Source organism: Pyrenophora tritici-repentis, chromosome 9 (genome assembly GCF_003171515.1).
Source record: "Pyrenophora tritici-repentis strain M4 chromosome 9, whole genome shotgun sequence".
NCBI lineage: Eukaryota > Fungi > Ascomycota > Dothideomycetes > Pleosporales > Pleosporaceae > Pyrenophora > Pyrenophora tritici-repentis.
In genome coordinates, this window is record NC_089398.1 from 115,166 (window position 1) to 138,976 (window position 23,811).

General features: G+C 48.8%; 12 protein-coding genes across 12 annotated transcripts; 5 read left to right on the forward strand and 7 right to left on the reverse strand.

Moving 5' to 3' along the window:
- Positions 1 to 40: 40 nt before the first annotated feature.
- On the reverse strand, positions 41 to 1,460 carry PtrM4_144140 (uncharacterized protein; the record flags this gene model as incomplete). The annotated part of the gene is made up of 2 exons (XM_066109724.1): positions 41 to 418; positions 474 to 1,460. 2 exons carry the CDS (start codon positions 1,458 to 1,460, stop codon positions 41 to 43), a joined length of 1,365 nt encoding a protein of 454 aa, XP_065959707.1.
- Positions 1,461 to 2,222: 762 nt separating this feature from the next.
- On the forward strand, positions 2,223 to 2,947 carry PtrM4_144150 (uncharacterized protein; the record flags this gene model as incomplete). The annotated part of the gene is made up of 2 exons (XM_066109725.1): positions 2,223 to 2,367; positions 2,415 to 2,947. The coding sequence occupies 2 exons, from the start codon at positions 2,223 to 2,225 to the stop codon at positions 2,945 to 2,947; spliced, it is 678 nt and encodes a 225-aa protein (XP_065959708.1).
- A 338-nt stretch (positions 2,948 to 3,285) lies between these two features.
- PtrM4_144160 (uncharacterized protein) lies at positions 3,286 to 4,623 on the forward strand (the record flags this gene model as incomplete). The annotated part of the gene is made up of 1 exon (XM_001942350.2): positions 3,286 to 4,623. The coding sequence occupies one exon, from the start codon at positions 3,286 to 3,288 to the stop codon at positions 4,621 to 4,623; it is 1,338 nt and encodes a 445-aa protein (XP_001942385.2).
- A 460-nt stretch (positions 4,624 to 5,083) lies between these two features.
- On the reverse strand, positions 5,084 to 6,214 carry PtrM4_144170 (Methyltransf-18 multi-domain protein; the record flags this gene model as incomplete). The annotated part of the gene is made up of 1 exon (XM_001942205.2): positions 5,084 to 6,214. One exon carries the CDS (start codon positions 6,212 to 6,214, stop codon positions 5,084 to 5,086), a length of 1,131 nt encoding a protein of 376 aa, XP_001942240.2.
- Positions 6,215 to 7,588: 1,374 nt separating this feature from the next.
- PtrM4_144180 (uncharacterized protein) lies at positions 7,589 to 10,153 on the forward strand (the record flags this gene model as incomplete). The annotated part of the gene is made up of 1 exon (XM_066109726.1): positions 7,589 to 10,153. One exon carries the CDS (start codon positions 7,589 to 7,591, stop codon positions 10,151 to 10,153), a length of 2,565 nt encoding a protein of 854 aa, XP_065959709.1.
- Positions 10,154 to 10,770: 617 nt separating this feature from the next.
- PtrM4_144190 (uncharacterized protein) lies at positions 10,771 to 11,010 on the forward strand (the record flags this gene model as incomplete). Its single annotated transcript, XM_066109727.1, has 2 exons — positions 10,771 to 10,902; positions 10,960 to 11,010. The coding sequence occupies 2 exons, from the start codon at positions 10,771 to 10,773 to the stop codon at positions 11,008 to 11,010; spliced, it is 183 nt and encodes a 60-aa protein (XP_065959710.1).
- Positions 11,011 to 12,045: 1,035 nt separating this feature from the next.
- PtrM4_144200 (uncharacterized protein) lies at positions 12,046 to 12,592 on the reverse strand (the record flags this gene model as incomplete). Its single annotated transcript, XM_066109728.1, has 2 exons — positions 12,046 to 12,050; positions 12,118 to 12,592. 2 exons carry the CDS (start codon positions 12,590 to 12,592, stop codon positions 12,046 to 12,048), a joined length of 480 nt encoding a protein of 159 aa, XP_065959711.1.
- A 639-nt stretch (positions 12,593 to 13,231) lies between these two features.
- Positions 13,232 to 15,835, forward strand: PtrM4_144210 (Cwf-Cwc-15 domain containing protein; the record flags this gene model as incomplete). The annotated part of the gene is made up of 1 exon (XM_001942218.2): positions 13,232 to 15,835. One exon carries the CDS (start codon positions 13,232 to 13,234, stop codon positions 15,833 to 15,835), a length of 2,604 nt encoding a protein of 867 aa, XP_001942253.2.
- A 127-nt stretch (positions 15,836 to 15,962) lies between these two features.
- PtrM4_144220 (uncharacterized protein) lies at positions 15,963 to 16,318 on the reverse strand (the record flags this gene model as incomplete). Its single annotated transcript, XM_001942346.1, has 2 exons — positions 15,963 to 16,019; positions 16,076 to 16,318. 2 exons carry the CDS (start codon positions 16,316 to 16,318, stop codon positions 15,963 to 15,965), a joined length of 300 nt encoding a protein of 99 aa, XP_001942381.1.
- Positions 16,319 to 19,540: 3,222 nt separating this feature from the next.
- PtrM4_144230 (uncharacterized protein) lies at positions 19,541 to 19,966 on the reverse strand (the record flags this gene model as incomplete). Its single annotated transcript, XM_066109729.1, has 2 exons — positions 19,541 to 19,752; positions 19,903 to 19,966. The coding sequence occupies 2 exons, from the start codon at positions 19,964 to 19,966 to the stop codon at positions 19,541 to 19,543; spliced, it is 276 nt and encodes a 91-aa protein (XP_065959712.1).
- A 1,907-nt stretch (positions 19,967 to 21,873) lies between these two features.
- PtrM4_144240 (uncharacterized protein) lies at positions 21,874 to 22,023 on the reverse strand (the record flags this gene model as incomplete). The annotated part of the gene is made up of 1 exon (XM_066109730.1): positions 21,874 to 22,023. One exon carries the CDS (start codon positions 22,021 to 22,023, stop codon positions 21,874 to 21,876), a length of 150 nt encoding a protein of 49 aa, XP_065959713.1.
- A 413-nt stretch (positions 22,024 to 22,436) lies between these two features.
- Positions 22,437 to 23,261, reverse strand: PtrM4_144250 (uncharacterized protein; the record flags this gene model as incomplete). Its single annotated transcript, XM_066109731.1, has 1 exon — positions 22,437 to 23,261. The coding sequence occupies one exon, from the start codon at positions 23,259 to 23,261 to the stop codon at positions 22,437 to 22,439; it is 825 nt and encodes a 274-aa protein (XP_065959714.1).
- Between the last annotated feature and the right edge of the window lie 550 nt (positions 23,262 to 23,811).

The following is a 23,811-nucleotide window of genomic DNA, read 5'->3' on the forward strand; positions in this document are numbered from 1 at the left end:
AACCAAAGCAAGTATAAATCTAGCCTTGTTACTAAAGGTCTTAGAAGCAAAGGTATCTGCTTACCTGCAAAAAGACAATTCCTTGGAAAGGAAGTGCTGTCATTTCAAGGTACATTAACCTTACTGTACGCTCTAAGCTCAGATCGATCTTATAGCACTGCTTCTGTGCCTCAGTGTTAGGCTGTGGCTGGGTGTAGATACCACAAAAGTTTGAGATATAGCGGGCAACAACCACGTATACAGATTGACAAGTGGAGATATCAGTGAACGTAGGTTCAAAGTATCCTTCGAGTTGGAGATAGCGAGTCCTCTCAGATTGCAGAGATTGCGAAGTCCAAAATCCAGTGTTCCACGGTAGCAGCGGACGTGGATGGGGACTATCGTAGTTCAGAACGTCTACCATGCGCCACTTTAGTGGCTAGTAGTAAAGTTAGGTTAAACATCTTAGTATACAAGAGACGGGAGATACTTACATCAGATACAACCATTATAGCTGTGAATGCATCTTTTGATCTGTGTACAAATATCCTCTGTACGTCGCTAGTTTCCCTGATCCATCTTGGTCTCCCGTGTATGTCCGCAGCAAAGGCAATGTTGGTAATCCCCAGATCGTGAACCTGAAGAAAAAGTATTTGTGGAATCGCAATGGTAAAGTTGATTTCTTCTGCACACAGATGCTCAGGGTGAGGTGCCTGCTTGCCACAAATGTCGTATAAGTACTTGACCCCACCACGTTCCACGAAGGTCGCTCTCATCTGAGGTAATAGCTCTACACGCCTTTGGGTAAAGGTCTGCCGAAGTGTCTCTCGAGGAAGAATGTGTAGGGCATGAATTGCTGTGGCGATGCGATGTCTTGGGGCGTCTCCCTTAAGAATTGTTGAAGCCGTGGGCCCAAGGGCATAGTCGCGCTCAAGCGCATCCTCTGAAGCTTTGAAATGAAATATTGCATCGTATTTGAGTGCGAATGGAAGAGCTTTATTGGCCGGGCATAATGATAGGATCATGTCGAAGAGTTCAGCCGGAAGGTCGAAAAGTTTTCCGAAAGTATAGGTCGAAAGTGGACGGCGGTCCTTATGGAACATATTGAGCATAGTAAATTCATCAAGGGAGGAAAGCGTAAGAAGATCGGCATTCTCCTGGGTGGAATTCGGTGTTACAATAGCGATTAGAGCTGGAGATAGAGTCGTTTCTGTAACAAGAGTTTTACAGCAATAGTGGACCAGGTGAACTCTTCTCCGTGTTCCTATGCGGCGAGTTGTTGATACAGTTAACTTTCCAATTTGAATCTTGCGTACGGAACCTCCTTCATAGGTTGGATTGATGCCCTCAATATCCTCGTCTAGTATTGTTGACACAGCGCGGTAAGATGATGGGTCTTCGTAATCCACCTTAGTCCCACAAAGCGCGCATGTAGGCGTGTACCAGTTGCCAACGGGTAGTTCATATAGTTTTTCGGACATTTTGGGGTGAAAGATAACGAAGAATTAGACTACAATAAATAGTTCGGCAGGATCCAAAGACGTTACAATAGCACTTCGGTCACGTGATACACCTTAATCAACCGGCCCAATAGAATTGATGATTAGTGTGGGTCGCTTCGCTCACATGATCAAAAACACATAGGACCTAGGGTAACACGCGGGTGACATAACGCCGACGCTGGAAGAGCTAGTCATGTAGAGTAGCGCAACTTGACGGTAATCTGCTGTGGACACTCAACAATACGTAACGCCTAAAAGGGCAACTGCGGCAGTAAAGGCGCATGAGTAGTTTATGCCATCTACCGGTAGGCGCGCAGCACAGGACATGAGCGAAGCGCAACATCACCTCACGACTAGGTTTCTCATCCAGGATGCCTCTCGTATTGCATCAAGCACCATATAGCATCAAAAAGCAAGCGTTTGACAAACTACTCCTATTGCTTCGCATTGAAGAAGGAATCCAGCTACGGCTGAAACGGCTCGAGGGAGAGACCGGAGATAATTAGTAAGCGTTGCAACCGTGCTATTAACGCACAGACCAACCAGCCTCTTAGGGTGCCGACGTTGCGCCGAGCCAGCCCTTGGCCTCCACATTGTCGCGCGTTCGCTGCGACACCCTTCAACTGCCACTTATTACTTTGCGTGTCTCTTTCGACGGCTCTTCCCATCCTCTTTGAAACACGCAGGTCGCGGCCGACCGCACGCGCAAATTTGCCGCAACTCATTGGCGAATGTCTTAGAATGCCTACACCATCACGATTAGAGATCATCCAGTCTAAACCAATAGCTGGAGGGTTAGATCCCTTTCGCGCCTTTTTCAATTCTACATATGAAGATGTAGACATTCCCGAAACCTCCCAGGTGCTGGGACCGGTAGGAAATGAAGGTATTGTGGACATATCATTTTGAAGCCCTCCTCTAATGTTTACATAGAGACCCAGGATTGTCTAGTCGCCCTCGTATCCGCTCTTCAAACCCTTCCAGCCTCTCGTCACCTGCCCTCGACCCGTGGTGGCAAGAATCTGCTCGAAGATCTGTCAAGGCTTATGACCGCTGTCAATACCGATGAGTTCGATATCGACCGAATACTTCCTCTTTTACAAGCAACCCTTCGCGAAGAATCTGACGACGTAATTTGGAACGCAGTCTACGACGCCGTCACCGAATCGACGCCTCCACCTCGGCTTACCTCGTCCTTCCAACAAACACCCCTGTCCATCAACACAGGCAGCTTCGCGAACTCGACCGAACACCGCAAACACGTAGACGATGTACTAACGGAGGAGTTAGGACATCTATACGTTGGCATACCAGGTTTCTTCGATGCGTTCTTCGGAGATGTACCAGGCCTGAGACCGGCGGCACAGGCTGTGTTCAACAAGTGCAAGGAAGAAGATAGCCCACTCTTCTGGGTAGAGAGCGGCTGGCAGGGCTGGCCTGAAGGGGCAAAGAAAAGGATGTTCTGAGCTGGTTTGCCTCGCTTACAGACCGGCTGTTGGACCTTGCAGAAGGGCATCGGCCGGTGTCTGGAATACGCCGGCGACCACTAGCCCAGCCGCACCAGCCCCTGCTAGGCTCCACTGCTGATCGCAAGCTGGACATTGGCTTTGTGGACGATCCGAACGCCGGCGTGAACTCGAAGTGTCGATGGTCACAGATCCTCATACCCGGAGAGCTTAAGAGCAACCCGTTAGCCGATAAAGCGTCTAAGGCGTGGCTCGACCTTGGCCGATACGCGAGGGAGGTGCTCGCCGCCCAAGACAGCCGCCGCTTTGTTCTTGGCTTTACTCTTTGTGGATCCCTTATGCGGCTATGGATATTCGGTCGACTCGGGGGCATCGCCTCTGAGCAATTTAATATTAATGAGGATGGGCTGCAGTTCGTGTCTGCAGTGCTTGGGTTTCTCTGGATGAACGAGGAACAGCTAGGGTTTGACCCGACGATTATTACAGTTGGAGACAAGCGGTACATTGAGATTAAGCGTGAAAATAGGAAAGAGCGCCTCGTCATTGACAGCTTGATAAAGCGGGTGCCTTGCGTCGCTGGTCGAGCAACAACTTGCTGGAAAGCTTATAAAGAAGAAAATCTCGACACGCCGCTCGTTATTAAGGATTCATGGCAGTATCCGGAGCGCGAAGAGGAGGGCGAGCTGCTGCGCGAGGCGACCGAGAAGCAGGTGAGGAACGTTGCGAGGTACTTCCATCATGAGACGGTCCGCGTAGGCGGTCAAGATGATGACATCCGCTCAAACGTACGGAAAGGCCTGGACATAACGAAGGCAACGAACTATAAGCCAGAGAAGCCGATGTCGCCACCAAGCACGACCGGACGCCGGGCCTCGCGGAGAGACGGAAGCAGTAGCGTCCACGGACAGAAGCGATCATCGAGCTGTACAGGAATACCACTGCCACCTAGCAAGCGCACTTGCTCGAGCTCTCCAATAAAAAGTCCTGTTGCGAATCGGGTACATCGCCGTGTCATCGTCCGGGACTATGGGAAGGCTATCTACAAAGCAAGCTCTCAAACCAGTCTGCTTGCTGCATTGGAACAATGCATCGAAGGGTATGAGTCGTTACATACACAAGCGGGCATGCTTCAACGCGACATATCGCTGAACAATCTCATGGTGAACGAAGATGACAGAAATCCCTCCTGGCGCGCGTTCTTGATCGATCTCGACCTTGCCATCAAAGAACAGCGCGAGAAGTCTTCGGGAGCTCGGGGTAAGACTGGTACCAGAGCATTTATGGCAATTGGAGTGCTTTTAGATGACGAACAACACTCCTACATGCACGATCTCGAATCGTTTTTCTGGGTGTTATTCTGGATATGCATTCATTGCGAGGGTCCGAAGCACGAAAGGGTCGTTCCACGGTTTGATAAATGGAACTACCTCGATACCGAAGAGTTGGTTGGGTCAAAGAAAGGCATCGTGGATGATGAACGCGACTTCCTTAAAACAGCCCAGAGAAACTTTACGCCGTTTTACCAGCCATTGATCCCATACGTTAATAGGCTTCGGAGGATCGTATTCCCCAATGGCGAGAGATGGAGGGTCCCCAATGCTCAGCTGTATCATGATATGAAGCAGATCCTCCAGGTAGCTCAGAATGAGCTGAAGGAAACGAACAGATATGCCTAACGCAAGAAACTAAGCGAAGGCAGGATCACAGGCTTCACAATAGCTACAGGTGGGCTGTCAACGTCAACCTTCGCACGGTTACTCTTAGCTCGTGGTACAATAACCCGTCTTTTGAAAAAGAAACATGTTGTTAGAAAGGTATCTATACCAATCAACGCAGTGGCAAAGAGTGTTCACTTTTTGTCTCAACACATGTAAAGTAATTAACTTATTTTTGTTGTCAGTTATTTCAAACGATTCGTTGTCACTTTTTGATTAGACTAATAACGTAAACCGTGATAAGCATCACTAAGGTTAGGGCAGAAACAGTAAGGTGTACACTCGAGCGGAGCACGCATCAAAGTTCAGAAGACCAGCATTATGTGTACAGCATCTTGAGGTACAGCTACTAGAGCTGCCGAAGTCATAGTATACAAGAACAGCAGAATCAATGCCTAGTCTCACCTGCGGTCATGTGTCGTCAGCCCTTGCGCAGAACCACCATAGTGCCAAGCTGCACATGCTCTGCCAACTCCGCCAGCACGCCGCCTGGCAAATCCCTGTTGCCTTCCACAACCCTCGCTGCAAAGTGAGCAGCTCTCGCCTGCATATTCATCACCATGGCGTAGTCCTGCTGATGCGACGACATGGACGACCAGTTAGGGATGATGCGCCTAAGCGCGGTCTCGTTGGCGCGACCAATGCACGCGTACCCATGCTGCACGGCGTCCTGCAGTTGTGCGTAAATCTCCTCGTTGGACATACGGTTAAGCACAGCCTGGGGAGGCGAGCGGCCAAGAACAGGTAGGCCAAAGCAATCGCCTTTGCCTACAGGGCGGGAAGTGTCGACCAGAAAGCCTGCAGCTATCGCCGCGTCGCGCGCTTGTTGAGCGGCCGTCACCCAGAATCGATCGGGAGCCATCTGTATAGCGAATTGTACCTGCCTGAGCGGAAGAGGAGGACCTTGGGGGACAGGGACGCGAGGCATATCGGTGACCTGTATGAGAAGGATGGAGCCGGGAGCTTCGGTGTGACCGGTGGACCTGAATTGCACAGGAACGGTCGTCTCAGCAGGCGTGGGCGCGATGTCGGTGAAGCGGGCGGACATGGTGATGATAAGGCGTCCAGTAGGCTTGAGCAGTTTGCGTAAGTTGCGAAGCAGTTGAAGACGTTGGTCGGCCGGAATCGTCTTGAGTAGGTGAAGAGCGAAGATACAATCGAAGGTCTCGGGCGCCCCAGGCAGCGCGGCGATACGATTTTTTAGAGCGCCATCGGTGACGTTTGCGCACAGAAGATGGACTTGCTGTTGGGGAGCTCCTTGAGGAGGCACAGTGAGGCCCGCGTGGTTGAGCTGCCAAGGGATATCGATGGTAAGAAAGCCCTGCACAGCATCCACGGCGACGCAGAACCCAGCGCCAACCGCCCGCTTCGCATCGGCGATCAATCGGCCACTACCGGCACCAATTTCGAGGACGCTCTGTCCAGGCTGTAGGGAGGCTAGCTCCAGAGCGCGCTGTCCGTCTGGGCGATGGGAAGGATCCAAGTAGTCGTGAAGGCCAACCATGCGCTGGAAGGCGTTGTCAATCTCGGGAATTGTGCGATAGTACACCATGGCGACGGGGGGAATCGGGCCAAGTGCGGATGGTGAGGTTGAGCTGAGAGAGAATCGGGAGGCTCGAATGTTGCGAGTATAGGAAGTTAGTGTCGCAGAAGTAGAGAGTATATATTTGTGAAACAATGTTAAGGTGGATGGTGAGAGCTGATGTTAAAGGGAGCAGGGACATAGATCCTGTGTTGATATTGAAGAGTGCGGTGACATGTGAGGTGAAAGTTGACTTCACATTGGCTTGTGGTAAATGAAATCGTGTATGAGTGGTAAAGGTAAGATTAACCCTGAAGAACTTCGGCAGCTAATTGAGCTTGAAGGTGAAGTTGGAGTGGCAAAATGCTGAAGTTCAAACCTAACTACAACTGACTAAAGTACAGTACAGTACATTCCTCAGTTGTGCCTGCGCAAAGATTACGCAACCACCAAAGCGCAATTAGAATAGCTAGCAAAACATGTCGCTGTGATTGTGCTCTGCTCAATTCTCTCCACGATCGAAAAAGCTCTAACGTTAGACAAAAATTATAGTTAGATGTGTCACGAAATCCGAGCCTACCCAAGGCGAAGCTGGTATAGACTTACAGCGATTGTTAGAGTGTAGGAAGAAAGTGGAGTGTTATAGATCAAAGTACCCCTCATTGTCTCAACACGGTGGGTGTCCCAGCACTTAAAGACGGACGTTAGTTTTGTCTCACTTATTATTGATATATCTCAACATAATTAGGCTAGAAACAGGAATATATACATTATTACTAATCTATCCATGCAGTATCAAATTCGATAGTACATCGCAAGCAGGATTTGACTAGTCATGAGAAGCTATTCAAATGAATCCTTGTTTCACCCGCATTCGTTTTGAGCTGTACTTATGCTCATAGGGTTCAGAAACGCTTGGACGTTTCAAAGGGATTGCAGGCAGTGGCTTTTCGCACGTCATGTGGTCTATAGTGCCGAAGGGTCGCTCAAGATTCTGATCATTGATTAATTTCCAGACTTTCCAAAAAGCAAGTTGACTTGGATTACTTGCTTGACTTGCTTGGTTTAAACCAAGCAAGCAAGTCAAGTAAGAGCTGGGCAGCTAAGCAAGCAAGTCAAGTCAAGATACTTTGCTTGCTTGGCTTACTTGGTTTACTTGGTTGTTTTAGCGTTACTGTGATGAGGGTGCTAAAACTGCTGTACGGTAGATGTCGCGATGGTTTTGAAGTGTTGCAGTTGCCTCGGTTGAGTCCCAAACAGGCTAAGCGGCTATCAAATAACGTTAGCCTTAGTCTAGCGCATTGCTCCAATCTCGACGTACGCCTGTCTAGAAGCCTATCGCAATGCAGTATCCCCTATAGCAACGCGTTTTCCAGTGATTTATACTGCCCTGATACCCCCAATATGGCCAAACGTCGCCTACCACAAACTTCTGCTCGGAGCAAACGTACGAAAGTAGCCGCTGCCACCAACAACGTCGCCTCAACTCCTGAGGCTTCACCTGAGCCTGCATCTAAGCCTGCATCTAAGCCTAGACCTCAGCGTCGATCACCTCGCAAAACCCTAGCTGCCGCAAGCCAGGCTAACGCCTCGCCGCCAATACCTACCTTCGAGTTGCAGTTCTTAGAGTCGCAGGCGGAGGCTGAGATTGTCGCGCCCACCGAGGGCAGCCGAGCTGGCACGGTGGCTACAACTGAGGCTGGAGAGGGTGGTCAGGATGAGACAAACAGCGCACTAGTTGAGAACTTTGACGGCATTGACTGGGCACGTTTACCTGATTTTATCAAGCCATTGGCGCGTTCTAAGCGCCCAAAAAGTTGGATCTTTCAGTATGGCTACCGCGTTGTTGAGCGCCATGCTACATCTCGAATCTGGTTTGTGTGCAAGTACTGCCATGTACACAAAACTATCGACGCTGGCCGTGGTGGTTTGTTTAACATTACTCAGGCTACAACCTCAGCAGCCACCCATCTCAGCCAACCAAAGCCTGGCCACAACCTTACGAAAGATGGCCCAAAGTTAGCGCAGAGAGCTCGAGGCCAGCTGTCGTTGCGGCAAGCTTTTGACGCTGGTTTAGACGTACAACAAAACACTGCTAACGCGTTTGGAAACTTCGACGTAGAGGGCTTTCGAACAGCCACTGTCATGTGGCTTGTTAACCGAAACCACCCGCTCAGCGAACTTACGACGCCTGATTTTAGAGAGATGATGAGATTTGCCAACCCAGAGGCAGAGGCAGCGTTGTGGGTAAGTAATACCAGCGTTTCTACCTTTGTGATGAGGTTGTTCCGGTCTATACGACCGCAAGTTATCGACACCCTGTCAGGCTCAGTAAGCAAAATACACGTAAGCTTTGATGGCTGGACAACAAAGGGTGGTAAACGTGGCTTCTTTGGAGTAGTCGCTCACTTTGCCGACGCAGCTGGAATAATACGAGACTTACCAATCGATCTGCCTGAGCTCGCTGGCGCCCACACCGGTGAGGCTATTGCCAAAGCTATCTCGACGACGCTCTCAGCATACGGAATAACAAGCGACCGATTAGGCTATTTTGTACTCGACAACGCTACCAACAACGACACTGCGATCGCCGCGCTCGCGCGCGAGTACGAATTTGAGTCCGCTCACCGGCGCCTCCGCTGCAGTTGTCACACGCTTAACCTCATCGGCCAGGCTATTATATTTGGCACCAACAAAGACGCCTACGGCAACACTCAAGAGCAGTACAATACCGAGGAGCAGTATATGCGAGAGTGGCGGAAAGATGGCCCTATTGGAGTGCTAGTTGACGTCATCAACTATATCAAAACGCCGCAACAGTACGAGCTTTTTCGTGGCTACCAGCGCCTTGCCAACAACAACCTGCCTGCTGAAGGGCGTCTCAAAGTACTCGAGCCAGTCAAGCCTGTCGTCACTCGCTGGAACTCATACTATGCTGCTTTTGAGCGCGCTACCAAGCTTCAAGCCGCGTATAACTTGTACGCTGAGCATCATATCAATAGGGTTATCCTTGAAGATGCGCACGCTGCGCAGCGGAATAATAAGCGGCCCGACGCCCCAAACTGGATGAGATCAACTGGGCTCCGAGCTGCTGACTGGGCGGTGATTGCAGAGTACCAGGACTGCTTAGAGCCGCTCAAGTACGCCACAAAACGCCTCGAGGGACGCTCTAAGGATGGCAAATACGGCGCAATCTATGAGGTTATACCCGTTTTTGAGTACGTACTCAGCAAGCTTGAGGCCCGGGCGCGCCCGTTCGAGCACGTCGACTTCAACGCTCATGCCGAGGCTCCAGAGGATCACCTCAACGTCAACCTCCGCGCCGCGTGGAGCAAAGCCAACGACTACTACAACAAGCTCGACGACTCGCCCGCTTACTACGCCGCTGTTTGCCTACACCCGTACTACAAGAACTACTGCGATGTGGCGTGGGCAGACAAAGCTGATTGGCTTACTAGTGCCAACGCGTCGTTCCAACAGCTTTGGGCGGCATACAAACCTCAACGAGCACGCCAGCGGTATACAACTGCGCCGAGTAGCAACAACATAGACGAGGCAATTATTGCTATACTTAGCCGCAACAATGACCGAGAGGCTCCACTTGACGAGTTTGAGCGCTGGAAAACACAAGAGCCGCAGTGGACGCAGGAGCAGTACAACGCAGATGGAAATCCTGTCCAATACTGGATACAACTACTGCCGAAATACCCGCATTTAGCGCAGTTTGCAATCGATATCATGACTATCCCAGCATCAAGCAGCGACTGTGAGCGCCTCTTCAGTGAGCTTGGCGACCTTCTTGAACCTAAACGACGTGCTCTGGGCAGTGAGCTACTCGCAGCTCTTCAATTAGTAAGGTCATGGGTGCGAGCTGGTTATAAACCGTACAACTGTAGCGAGGCTAAGCTTTCAGATGAGCAGCTTGTAGGAGATTACAACATACTAGAGTGGAACACTGAGTTTTGGTAATTTGTATGTAGCTTAATCTCTTTGTAGTAGTCAAGTAATCCAAGTACTTGCAAGTAATACAAGCAAGTCAAGCAAGTAAAAAAATCACCCCAAGCAAGTCAAGTAAAGCCTATGTTTGAACCAAGCAAGTCAAGTTTAGAGCGGTGACTTGCTTTACTTGCTTGTTGGAAAGTCTGTAAGTTCCACATTAATTCCATCATCTAGATAAGTAGGTACATGCGCTCTTCTTGAGATAGTTATTAAATTCAATCCATTATCTTACTCTACGAGAATGAAAACTGAGATTGAGGCTCAAACAGCATCTCGCTATTATGGTTGGCAATGGCAGCCACAGTCCGCAACAATCAATTAAGTGGGTCCTAGAAGGTTCAGATTGGATTGATTGATTACCGCTTTAAGCCTAGTAGTTACCTATAGGAGTTTAAGCCCTACCTAGATAGGTAAGTGGGTCTAGGAGAGTGACCGGATTGAATTGATTGTTGCGGAGTCTAATGGCAGCGATTTCTGGTTCGTAGGTTTCATCGCTCTTAAGGCAGAGACTAACTTAACGATCGAAGCTGTTCACCCGACAACAAACGGTACATGTATCGCAGCAATGGATGCAAGCTCCAGACAATATGCAGAGTGAGATTATTGAACGTGTGAACGCGGCATTGGCGTATGAGAAGATTCCTAAGGTCCCAAACGGGGTCATCCATTGGCGTATGGAGACACTCCTAAACCGCCGTACTCGTACAAGCCATAATGAAGTCAGCTAGATCTCATCCGCATGCACTCTGGGTTGTATCTGCTAACGATGATAATAGAGTGGATACGGTAGAGACCAAGAGGAGGATCAAACCACGGCCAGCAGTTAAGGGTGACAAAGACTTGCTAGGTTCTTTCATGTATTCGCTGCTGCACCTAGCTTGAACTGCCATTGTTGATTTTGATCTCTTTTCCATTTATCTGGATTGCTTGCTGGTCTCCGTGATCTTTAGCTGCCCTCCGTGTATAGATACTAGCAAACGTTCCGAAGTTTGGTGGTTAGGGCAGGGATGGAAATGGAGCACACATACCCCAGATCACCGCGAAAAAAAGTTCCAGCGGGCTTAACCATCTTGCCAAGCCTTCATATAGCCGAACGCCGTAAGGCCTCTACTGTAGCTATGATAATCTTCATGAACACTATCACTATCGTTCGTGACAGAAAGCTGATTTCTACTGGCGAGCACGCACTCGCACTGCTAAATTACTGCGCTTAATTACAGCCTCTGTGCCTCACACGCGCACCCACCCTGGTTGCCACGGCGCCTATCTACCGCAAGTGCGCGAGTGCACTTCTACCCTCTGCTAACTTACCATTCACGACAGTTTACAACGCCGGTCCTCCTCAAGTGCGCGCGCACACATCTGCCCTCTGCTACCGTTTACAGTGCCCGTCTACCGTTTACAGTGCCCGTCTACCGTTTACAGTGCCCGTCTACCGTTTACAGTGCCCGTCTACCGTTTACAGTGCCCGTCTACCGTTTACAGTGCCCGTCTACCGTTTACAGTACCTGTCTACCGTTTACAGTGCCCGTCTACCGCAGATTCGCCCGCTTGTAGCAAGCACACTGACCCTACCTACAACGGTTTACAGCGCCGGTCTTCCGTAAGTGCGCATGTCCTCCTGACTACGCTCGTCCATCGCAAGCACACCTTCCCCAACGACTACGATGTGACGCACCCGTACATTATTAACACGATATTTGTGCACTATGCCCTACTATCCTTGATATTCTCGTTACAAGAGGCTATACAAATGGACACAGTGAAACGTGTTGGCAGGGTATATCATTGGCTATTTGACTACTATATGGCTATCTACAGAAGGGCAAGGGCTATCAAGTATCCTACCTGCCACATTGCCTTTACACTCGCTGAATTGACTATTGGCGGGGAGACTGCTACGGAACTGGTACTGGAATTTGCGGACAACGTACCAGTAGCGACATGTGTAATTGTGTGACTGGGGGTGAGGTCTACACTCGGTAGTTCGCATGCGTTAGATGGCTGGGCTTCAATACCTGCCAAAGCATTGTGAAGAAATTGAGCATGCGATCCATGGGGGTTCAGACTAACGACCATGCCCGCTTGACAATGAGACCGCTTGACCGTCTGAGCGCAGAAGAACCACTTAGGATCTTGATCGACAACCTTGAACTCCACCACAAACTTCCCGCTCGTGTTTTTTGGATTAAACTGGTGAAACCCAGAGTCAAATAATTGGTTACTTCGGCATGGATCCCAGAGTTCACTCTGGGTCAAGGTATGGTTAAGCCCAAGGAAGTTGAAAGCAATGACAGAGCCAATGGTAGCATTCAGGGACGATGGTGAGAAGACAAGCTTTCCTGCTTCGCCAACAGTGACAGTGGTCGTAGGATAGGGCACCGATGCGGTTCCTGTAGGATAAGACATGGCTGTGGTTCCTGTAGGCTCTAAGGTATGTGTGGTATTCCAACCCCATAGTGAGTTTGGATTCCATGGCAGATGTGATGTAGGATTGGCGATCTCGGCAGTTGTATGCGATGTGTGTGTTAACGAAGTGCTGAAGGATGTATGCAAAGATGAACTGTTGCTCCATGCCCGCATGGATATCTTATGGGGTCTTCGGTAAATCTGTGGTCTTTGGTATGCTGGAGTGGAAGCCAGCACAACGGTGCTAACACAGTACCACCAAATGAGTTGAAAGGTAGCCATTGTCTCTACACCCAGCAATCACAGTCTAGGTTTACTGTTAAGTAGTGCATTAGCTATGCAGATGTCGGAATACTGTAGGTCACTTAGCACTTGAACACGATATTCGGTTTCCTGCTCCTGTAATGGCATTGCCAAGGCGCCCAATCCGGGTTCTGGTCTGCCGTATTCCAGAGAACGATAGTTATACCACTGGGTACGGGAGACAGGCTCTGGTAGCGCTCTATAAAGGCATCCACTTGTCAGTCATCTTTTTCGCAGAAGCATCATCCATCCACACAATTAAGCAGGACTTAATATCTTTAACTCAGTACATTACACTCATACAAACTTAGACACCACCATTCTATAACCACCATCATGGCCACCCAAATTGCCCATCCCTCTCTCCCTTTCGACCAAGACGCTGGGTTCCAGAAAAACACTCAGCCAGCTTGGAAAGGAAAAGAAAAGGCTAAGGCTAAACAGCTACATGCAACAGCAGAAGACGATTCCGACGGGCAGAATGGCCCTGGATTGAGCAGCAGTAGCAACAAAAAGGAACTCATCGCCAATGGAGAAGACGGCGGTGGCGAGATTGAGGAAGTGCAGCGCAGTGACGAGGAACTTGATACAGAGACGGAAGAAGAAGATGATGATCCCTTCGCTTCCTCTGGATCTTCTGATTCGGAAGCTCCTCCCGATGAAGATGAAGCAATTGTTGCAGCTCGCAAACAGGCAAAGCGTGATCGGAAGAAGGGTGAGACAGATGAGCAACGAAACGCGCGAAGACAGGCGACCAAGGCACGCCGAGCATTACAGGACGGGCGCCAAGTTGCAGAGACTGCTAACGCAGGAATGGTTGGTTACATGGAAGCACGCAAAGAGAGAAAGCCGCCATCTGAACGTCCACAAAAAGTTGAAAAAATATGGCGCGGCCTATATCCCATGGTGAAGACTTGGTGGAAGGAGGGTGGGAAAGAAATACCTCAGGCGCATATGCGTTCTATCAACGCCGCGCAGTCCAAGATTAGAAAGTACTGCGAAACGCTAATCAATACGCCTGAGCAAGTTGAGGCTACCCACCGTTACCATCGCGAGTGGCCCCTTAAAGCAAAGAAGATTCGATCTACTCATATTGGAGTCTCAGATACGCAGCTGGAGCCTATCTTGACGGAAGCAGAGAGGGATTTTCGGCAAAAAATCGGTATGAAGGATTATAGCAAAGATGGCGAGGAAACTTTAGCCGACCTTCAACATAAATATGGATTTCCATATGAGTTACTTCATGGTCAAATTCATGCTATGGGAAAAGAACTCGAGATTCTCAAAGACCTCCCAAAGGATAACTCCCACAAGACTAGAGTAGAGCGCCTTGAGAAAGATGTACAAAATGAGGCTCCCGGGAAGCAAAAGCAAAGACTTGAGAGGAGACTGGAGAAGGCGAAGGGAGCGAGGGTAGAAAATGACAAAAAGACCACTGCGTTCCTACGCGGGGTATTGTTGTTCATGGAGAGTTTGTCTGATCTTGGTATTGCCCCAGCATCAGTCATATCGGGCACAGCAATGACGGAATTTCACACCTTCCTCAAGTCTTCAGACCAACACCAGGAGCTTTATCAAAAGCTATCTCAAGAACTAGAAAGGCCAACCCTCGAGCAGGTAGAGTCCTGGGAGTTAGTAGCTAACCCAGTATACGAACTTGTAGAAACAATGCGCGATCGAAACGGGATGGTTACAGACAAGCAGATAGAGACTGTGAAGGAGCAAATGGAGGTGGTCACCACGTACAACAAGAAGTTACAGCTTGCGAACAAGGAGAATGGCCTCGAAGCAAATATGAACTCGGTGCCTGTCTCAATACTGACCGAGATGATGAATGAGTGGCAAGCCGGTCACTCAGATATCGTGGATACCAACCTGGAAAGGCTACTGGACCAACTCCGTACTGAAGAGCCTGCTAAGGATGTTTTGAAGTCTTTAGAAACTCGTATCGCTCCTGCCAGTTCTGCGCGTCTCGAAGCTCCCGCCAATCCTAAGCGCTCTGAAGCTATTTTGCACCCTAAAACTCCCATCGCTTCTGGTGTTCCTAAAATACCAGAGATGGCCGGATCGGGTAACTCTACGCGCTCAGTATCAACACCACCTACCCCTAGCAGGAATGTATTGGAGAAAGACCTACTTGATATGGATATCGATTCAATGTCGCTAGATAACGACCGTATTAAATCCTTTACATACGATAATGGAGAGACTGAGTTTGGCACGCTGGTAGCAACTCGCGCTTCTCTATCAGAAAATCCACGCTTCCATCGGTTCATTGTCAACGCTGGCGTAGGAGAAGAGAAATGGGAATTCTTCCAGGTTATTAGGGGAAGCGATTTGGGCCCAGGAGGCGCTGAAAGCATGCCCGAAGACAAAGAGATGAAGTTTGATTTGAGAGACAGGAAGAAAAACCTCAAAGCTCACCCTCTATGTGAGGTCGGCCCTTGTGTAGTTATGTCCCGTGCGGAGGGATATGTCTGCCGTGCTCGTACCAAGCCACATCAACCGGACACATACATCAGAGTGACCTATACGGGGCTTGATACTGCAGATTGGTTGAGCAAGACTGAATTTATCCAGCTTGCTGGGAAAAGATATGCGGAGCGGAAGCTAGCCAGTTTGGTTCCAGCTTACTACCAAAGGGAGAAATACTTTGCAGCCTGCAAAGCTCAGAAGCGGCATCCCAAGACGAAGATGCCTCTGACAGCCGAGGATCTGGAGAATTCTCCATGGCTATTCCCAGAAGAAGACAGACTTTCGTACAGTTACGGGGAAGTCGACGAAGAAGTCGACGAAGAAGAGGAGACAGCAAGCAGCCCTCTCGCTACGAATTTTGGAAATGCTTCAATCTCTGAAGCATTTAGCAAGGCTAGAGAGCCCTTACCCGGTTATAATACACATAAAAATGAGTTGGACAAGGAAACTGATGAAGAGTTGTAGCCATGGGCGGAAAGTATAGGGCCTTAAAGTGACAAGAAGAGTTAGTTATAGGTGACATTGGTAGTATATATTTCGTAGGACAATCAAATATCTAAAGTACTTAGTTAAGGCTAAGCTACCTCTTAACTTAGTTGACTGCGAGGAAGTGACTTTCATTTCTATGTAGAGCCCAGTTGAAATTTAACTAAAATTAAGTAAGATTAGCAAAAGCCGACAGTTTTGTGATATTGTCAAACTTACCGTAAGAGAGAATCGCAACTCAGCATTCCATATGACACCTCGCCTAGCAATTTCCGCCGTAATGGCTTCTCTCCTCGATATCTCTAGCGCATTGTTTTCGAATATGAACTTGACGAGTTCGTTGTCTGTTGTAACAGCTTGCAGTATGCAAAGAGCCTGCCACTCATCGACATTGCGGGAAAAGACCTCAACGAGCTTTTGCATACTAATTGCATCAGGTATGTGATCTTTGTACACAAACATCGTGTACAGTGCTTTGTATCCACTTTCCGTATCGTTTGTTGTCGTCCCACGCTCAATATTTTGGGGCGCCAGATCGATATGAGTTCCAGCATGTAGGCTAGCGCGCGGGCTATTATCCGTCCGAAGCCCTTCCAGGGGCATGGGGCTTTCTGTACCATTTGTTGTCGTCCCATGCTCAATATCTCGGGGCACCGGATCGATATGAGTTCCAGCATGTAGGCTAGCGCGTGGGCTATCATCTGTCCTTCGCGCCCATACATACGCCAGATGAAGCCCTTCTAACGAGATCAGGGATTGTACGATGCATAATACCTTGTAAAAGTTAGCAGTGCTTACATCTATGTAGTCCAGTTATACATACCGCAAGAAGAAGCTGATAAGGGGTTGTCTCTTTCGAGAAGTAAATGCAAATCGCTAACACAGCCAAGAAGTAACCAAAACTTGTAGCCCAATAGCTCCAGATACCACGGACAATGGCGATCCATATATAGACGAGAAAAATAGTAGTTATCGAGACGATCTGAAGGCATCGGGAAAGCAACAAGCTGGATAGCCATCAGTCCTAGGTCCATATAACGGATTGCAGATATATACTTGGTATTCCAGATGGTTACGACCACAAGAAAAACAGTTAGACCACATGTGAGTACATGGAGAATCTTCTGCCACCGGTGGGCTGGCCAGTTAAAGACCCCGATCTGTCTTCATTAACATATGTCATCTGGAATAATCGTGGCCACTTACCCAGTCCATATATGCCAGGAGATATAGTACTAAGAGCAACGTAGCGAGTGTGTAGTTGAGTGTAGCCTGAAGCAAGCATTCGAGTATACCCACTCCACATAGAGCGGACACAACGATTTGCAGAGTCACAACAGCTCGATCTAAAGGCTCGCATAGATCTCTTACTCGGAGATAAAAGTAAATTAGTAGATTGACGAGTCGAAAGAAGAGTACAAGCGAGAGGCCTAGTGTGGAGACAGTATTGGAAACGCTCATCATGATAATGGAGAAGGCTGATAAGTAAAAGTAACTTAGAAGACAGAGGAGAAAAGGGTTCTTAATATATCCTGAGCGCTTCGTAGTGGTCTTGGCTAACATCGCTAACCCCTAGTTAGATCGTGGGCCTCCGTCTAGGTGGCCTCGGTTTTATGCACAGGAAGTATCACGCGTATTAAAACGTTATGTACCTAATTATCGGATCACTTCCTATTTTTCTTGATGATGTCTCTCCTCTACTTCCGCTCTACCGAAAGTACCTACTGACATACTCACCGCAATTAGTAGGACGAGGTGAAGAAAAGCTATTGTAGGATTGCGGAAACCGCCCCCACTTAACGGACCGCAAGAGCCATCGGACGTGCCGGAGAAGGTGCTTGCATGTGGCCACGCCTTATGCGATCCATGTATTAGGATATTCGGAACTGACTCCCGCTCTAAGAGAAATACATACAAGTTCACAGAATGTATGTTGGGTGGAGTTAACTACAAGAGTTCTGTATTTTCTTTTGTACCTCCAACAGCGGGTATACGCATGCTGAGTATTCGACGGGGGTGGCATCAGAGGTGTGATACCTTTAACCTTTCTCCAACAACTTAACCCTGCACTTGCTCCGCTTAACTGTGTGATTAAGGGTCATTTCGATTTCGTATGCGGAATATTAGCTGGTAAGAATCTCAAAGTATTCTAGAGATATAACTAACCATTGCAAGGTATGCTTACGTTACTACAGGACATCGATATGCCGGGACTGCTTGAGGACCTGGTTAGCTACTAAACATGACATGACCATTGCTGAAATGGACAACAACACACTTATGGTCATTTGTTATGTGTGTGAGGCATACAAGAGTCTGGTGATCTACTGACTTTGCCCTCGCTCGAACACAAGCCGAGCAGCAAACGCATGTCGGCTTGGAGCGTCAGTCTGGGGGAAGGGGGAGAGGAGGAGGAGGTGTAGCCAGATAATCCTTGATTCTTTGTCGTGTAGTAATGCACAAGAGAAGACTAAGTACAGTTCCTACGGTGTCGGAGTTAGGTTTGCTACACGATGTCTTGCTTCCGTAGTATGCCAAAATCTCTGTTAAAAGCCTGCATCATCAAGGCTCCAATGACGGCGACTAAACCTGAAAAGGGAAGGGAAGGGAACGTAGATGACGGCAACTGAGGCGGAGGAGCCTCAACAACGTCGCCATGACTAGTATCGATGCGATGCTAAAATTGTATTGACGCGGCGATGGAAATGTATATGGAGGAGAATTGCCAAGTTACATAACATAAACGAAAGGGGCGGTTTTCAAGCGAAGGAAGGGGTTTTGCTTTCTCTTCGCAATGCCTACTACTTACAGCTAGACAACTACCTTGTTACATTACTCTGGAAACCCCTATCACGTCTTTCATACAATCGGAGATCGAATAGGGCCCTTCCACATGCTAGACAGCGACAAGACGGCGAACGGCAATTACATCCTACAGCTTGTGACATCACGGAAACGCCATGAAACGTTGTATTTCGAATAGGCCCTGACGCAGTGTATTCACGAAGATATCCATCAGAAAGTCGATATTAGGAATATGGTTCAGGACAAGAGTGGCTGTGTAAGCTGATTGGTTGGATTCGCAAGAGTTATGGGGCCGTTGCCAATGAAACGACAGCGAGGCGGTGAGGCTGGTGCCACAAGGCTGAAGAACTCTCGCGAGCCGGTTACAGTATGCCAAGTTTTGCGTGGCTCACCTACCGCCCGGATCAACCAGCTGCTCTTGCCACGTCACGCTCAAGAAGTTCCACGGTCGTCGCATCACGTATCGCCGCAACAACGGGAATTCAAATCGCAATGCAATCCCGCAGTAACGCACACGTCTCAAAACTTCAATTGTCGAGCGACCTTGAAAAACTAGTGTCGGTTTTGCGCGATGACACATTACGTACTTACGCGCGTGGGGTTACAATTGCAACATCACAAGCCGCATTCAACATCGATCGGCATACGGGCATTCGAATCCGCATTGAGCAGATGTATACAGTACGTTCACAATAATAGCATGTACACTGTTATACTAACGTCTTAGAACGAAAAGCTGTCTCACTCCTTCGGTGCTGTCCTAGGGACAGGAACAACCGTGTTTTCCGGACCGTATTCCTACGCCATAGTCTTCATAGACCAGCTTGATAAACCCGAATTTCTAGTGAATGGAGAGATTCTAGAAAACAACCAGCTCGTTCACTGCCATGACCCAATTTCCGTCTCGGTCAACTCTGGAAGGTTGGTAGTATTTGCGTTCGCATTCCACAAAGCCTGATCATGATCGAAGGGCTGATCAAAGGACTGATCTAAGGACTGATCGAAGGGCATACTAGAACATCCCCAGGGATCAAACTCGGGGTGTAGGTTCGTTTTGTATATAAAGTAGCTCGTTGTATCATGCGGGTGACCTGAGCAATCATAAGTAGGATATGAGTGATGAGGCAGTGTATGCTCAGATCGGACCCCTGGTAACGAGCTGGTGGTTGTCGCTTCATGTTCAATGCTCGCTTACCGTAGTCAGCATGATATGCAGTTAATGCACGGTACTAGCAACTTACGTGCTGGTGTCGAGAACACTCTTTTCAGGAACTTGTCCTTGGTGAGGTATTCATCTAGAAGCATTCTGGCGTTTGTGCAGCTGCTTATCAACCAGGAAAACCTTCGTTGTAGGAGCCTGAATTTTTCCTGAGGCATCGGCGGTACTTTTGCATATGCTAATAGCAAAAGAAAATCGCGTCCCTGCTGATCCAGATACGCGATGTCAAATGTCGTACTGGCGAGCCTTAGATAGGACCTTTGACGCGCCGACAATTCGCGTTTTTTGTATGACTTAGAATTCCCAGCTATGTCCCAGCTGATTAAAGTCGTTCTAACCTTCTCCCACAAACACCTTACTTGGTTTGCGTCTTCTTTAGCTTTGCAAATGGCATTGACGAACTCATTACCTATCTCCGTTGACAGGGTAGTATTGTGACCGTCAGATACGGGTTTCGGATGAGGCCGGGGCTTGCTGAACTTTTCTTGGAGTTTCGCAAGCGCTCGTGTACTGAATTCGGCGTTTGGTGTGGCTAAGATGATTTTGATCGCCGAAGCCAACTCTTTGCTTGGTCTAGGCATCGCGGAGGCGGTCACTGGGCGATGAAAGCAACGGGCGGGGTTGGGTGAACAGGTGCGTAGATGCGAAGATTGCGTCGTTGCAAGGGTGGACGTGTACTGTAGAAGATGTGCGCCAGGTATGGCGTTGCAAGAACAGTCGCTGTGCTGTAAAAGACGGTCGCCTTGGTGTGACGTTAAGAGTAGGTGCTATGCTTTAAAGAATGGCGGCCACACTGTAAAGGATGGCGGCCACACTGTAAAGGATGGCGGCCACACTGAAAAGGATGGCCGCCACACTGCGAAAGATGGCCGCCATGTAATGAGGGCGGGTGGCCGGCCTTTATACCCCAAAGAAAGCTAACGGGTTGAGCCGAGTCCATTGTCTATTAAGTACTGACCTTCCTCCATAGCAAAGGTAAGGTAACTTTTTCTTGTACTATCCTCTTTAGTCTTTGACAATGGTACCAGACGCTACAAAGCTCTCGGCTGGCCTGCTTTCTGGTTTTGTTCTTATTGTACGAGCTCTGCACGCCGTGGCGGTGATGTTGGCTGTTTGGCGAGTGCTCTCCTATCTTCGGTCATGTGGCATCAATGTCTATGCATGGTCCAATGGCCACCGTCTTCTACTGGTAATTCTCTGCCAAAGCTTGCCGCTACTACCCTGCATCTGCGCTATTACAGTGGCACTTACCGGTCCGCCTTCTCGCGCGCTTCAACTCCATTTGATAACGCTTGGAACTATCGACGTCGCCAATGTGGTGGGTAAACACTATCATTTCAAATGCTATGGCTAACTTGCACAGCTAAACTCACGAAAGTGGCTTCGACCTGAAAACGACGCTTCGCGGCGACGTTGGTCTTTTCGGTCTTTTATGGCGCTCCTCTGGCTTGCCGTTATTGCAGGTGTGATATACATTGACGAGACATTCCCCAATGCCTACGGTAATACTGCTGTTCTAGGCAGCAGTTGCTTGATCTTAGCATACTTGTGGTACCAAGCAAGATCTAAAGTGGCAATGGGCCGGATAGAGACCTGGCGTTACACACTTCGCGAGATGTGGGAGATTCTTATCAGCATCGCGCTGCTTATATTAGCCATTCTGATAACTGTTGTCACTGTCACCAAAACCGAGCGTTATAAAACCGCCTTTCGATATCTACCAGGAGTTAGTATTCACTACTCCTGCCCTATACCACAGATGCTAACAAATAGTTGTCAGATATAATGAGATATTGCACAAAAGTGATGGATGTTGATGATTGTCTGTATTGTGTTCTGTCTATCGTGTGTCCGCGCTTGTGGCCCTCTTGAGGGGCGCACTGACCCTCTCTACGCTGATTGGTTGCTGCCAACGTCGAGTAACCCTGCTATCTGACACACCCCCTCAGCTTGGAAGCCCTGATTGCAAGCTGCATAAACTGGTTAATCGATCCTACATATAGAGGCCTTCCAGATGCTCCTGCAACTTCTCAAGCTCAGCTTCTTTCAACGGGGATTCTTTGCGTTTAACAAGTCCCAACTGATCAAGGAAACTGGCCCATTTATTGGCTGGCAGTGACTTGGTGAATCCGTCTGCGATCATGTTGTCAGACGGAACATATTCTACCTTGATCGTCTTTCGGGTAACTTCTTGTCGTAGCCAATGATTGTGTATGTCAACGTGCCGAAGCTTTGTTTGCAGAGATGTCAACAAGCAAGTCAAGCTGGCTTGATTCTTATCGATTGCAGATCACAGACCATTCTCTGGGACGTGCCACTGTGCACGAGCCTCTATATTGTCTGTGATCTGCAATCGATAAGAATCAAGCCAGCTTGACTTGCTTGTTGACATCTCTGTTTGTTTGCAATTTGGCAACGTCTTCATTTACTAGACGGATTGTCTGGGTATTGTCGCACTTGATTGTGATAATTGGATTGCTTAGGTTTACCTGAAGCTCCTTCAACAACCGCGACGTAAAGATTGCCTCCTTAGCAACAGAGATGTCAACAAGCAAGTCAAGCTGGCTTGATTCTTATCGATTGCAGATCACAGACAATATAGAGGCTCGTGCACAGTGGCACGTCCCAGAGAATGGTCTGTGATCTGCAATCGATAAGAATCAAGCCAGCTTGACTTGCTTGTTGACATCTCTGCTTAGCAACTTGTGATAGGGCAAGCAGCTCTGCTTCTGTTGTTGATGTTGTCACAGTATCTTGCTTACTTGCTCTCCAAGCGATGAGTCCTCCGAACAGCTTAATTGCGTATCCTTGCGAGCTTTTCCTGTCTAGTGTGTTGTCTGCAAATGATGCGTCACTTGCTACCTCAAGGCCATCGCCTCTACCGAGTTCGAGGGCTAGGGATTCTGTTTTCTTGAGGTACAGGAGCACACGGTCTGCAGCGTCCTGGTGTTCTGTACTTGGATTGACTAGGAAGCGAGCAAGTCGTGATGTTGCAAAGGCTATGTCGGGTCTTGTTGTGACTGCAGCGAATAGAAGCGAGCCAATCTTGCGCTGGTAGCGGTTGATCTCGGACGGCTCTGCTAGGTCACTCCTGGGTCTGAGTTCCATGCCTGACATCGGCGTGTCATGTCTGATGTCTTGTCGGCTTGCTAGTTGGCTGATTTTGTCTGCGTATGCGGCTTGAGATAGCTGTATGGTCTTCTGCTTGCGATCACGAATGACCTCTACGCCGAGAAACCACTGTAAGTTGTCTCCTCCCGTACAAGCGTATTTTTCTTGGATCTGGTTGATGGCCTTCATTGCCTCTGATTCTTGCTTTGAATGGTACGCAACGATGATGTCGTCCACATAGAAGAAGATGATAACTCCGTCTTTGATCATGCAGCATGGCTCCTGTGGTATTTGTTGAAACCCTATCGAAGCAAGAGTTGCAGTGAATTCTTTCTGCCACAGTAATGGTGAGATCCGGAGCCCATATAGTGCCTTTTGCACTTTAAGTAGAGTGCCAGGCTCATCCCACACACAACTTCGAGTTTTTTCCGAACACGTGAAACTCCATCAGAAACCAACTATATCCATCGAAAGAAATAGATTCCGACTACTCCCAAGCCGTGCAGCCGCGTGGTTGTGGAGATACAAGGAGTCTAGTACCCCAAACGCGACGCGTCCGAACTTTCAGAAGCAAACGCACAGACCAAGCCAAGAAACAACAACAACAAGACAACAGAGAGGCTAAAATGGCCCCAGATAGCGACACTATCGTAGTCCAGCTACCAGAAGACCTCCGGACCTCAAGCACACTGGACGACGAAATGGAGACCGACGAAAGGCACCAAGACAACCCAACAACACCCATCGAGCAGACCACCCAAGAAACACCAAGGTTAATTATTCAGCCACCACTAAATAAAAGACCAGCGGCATTCTCCCC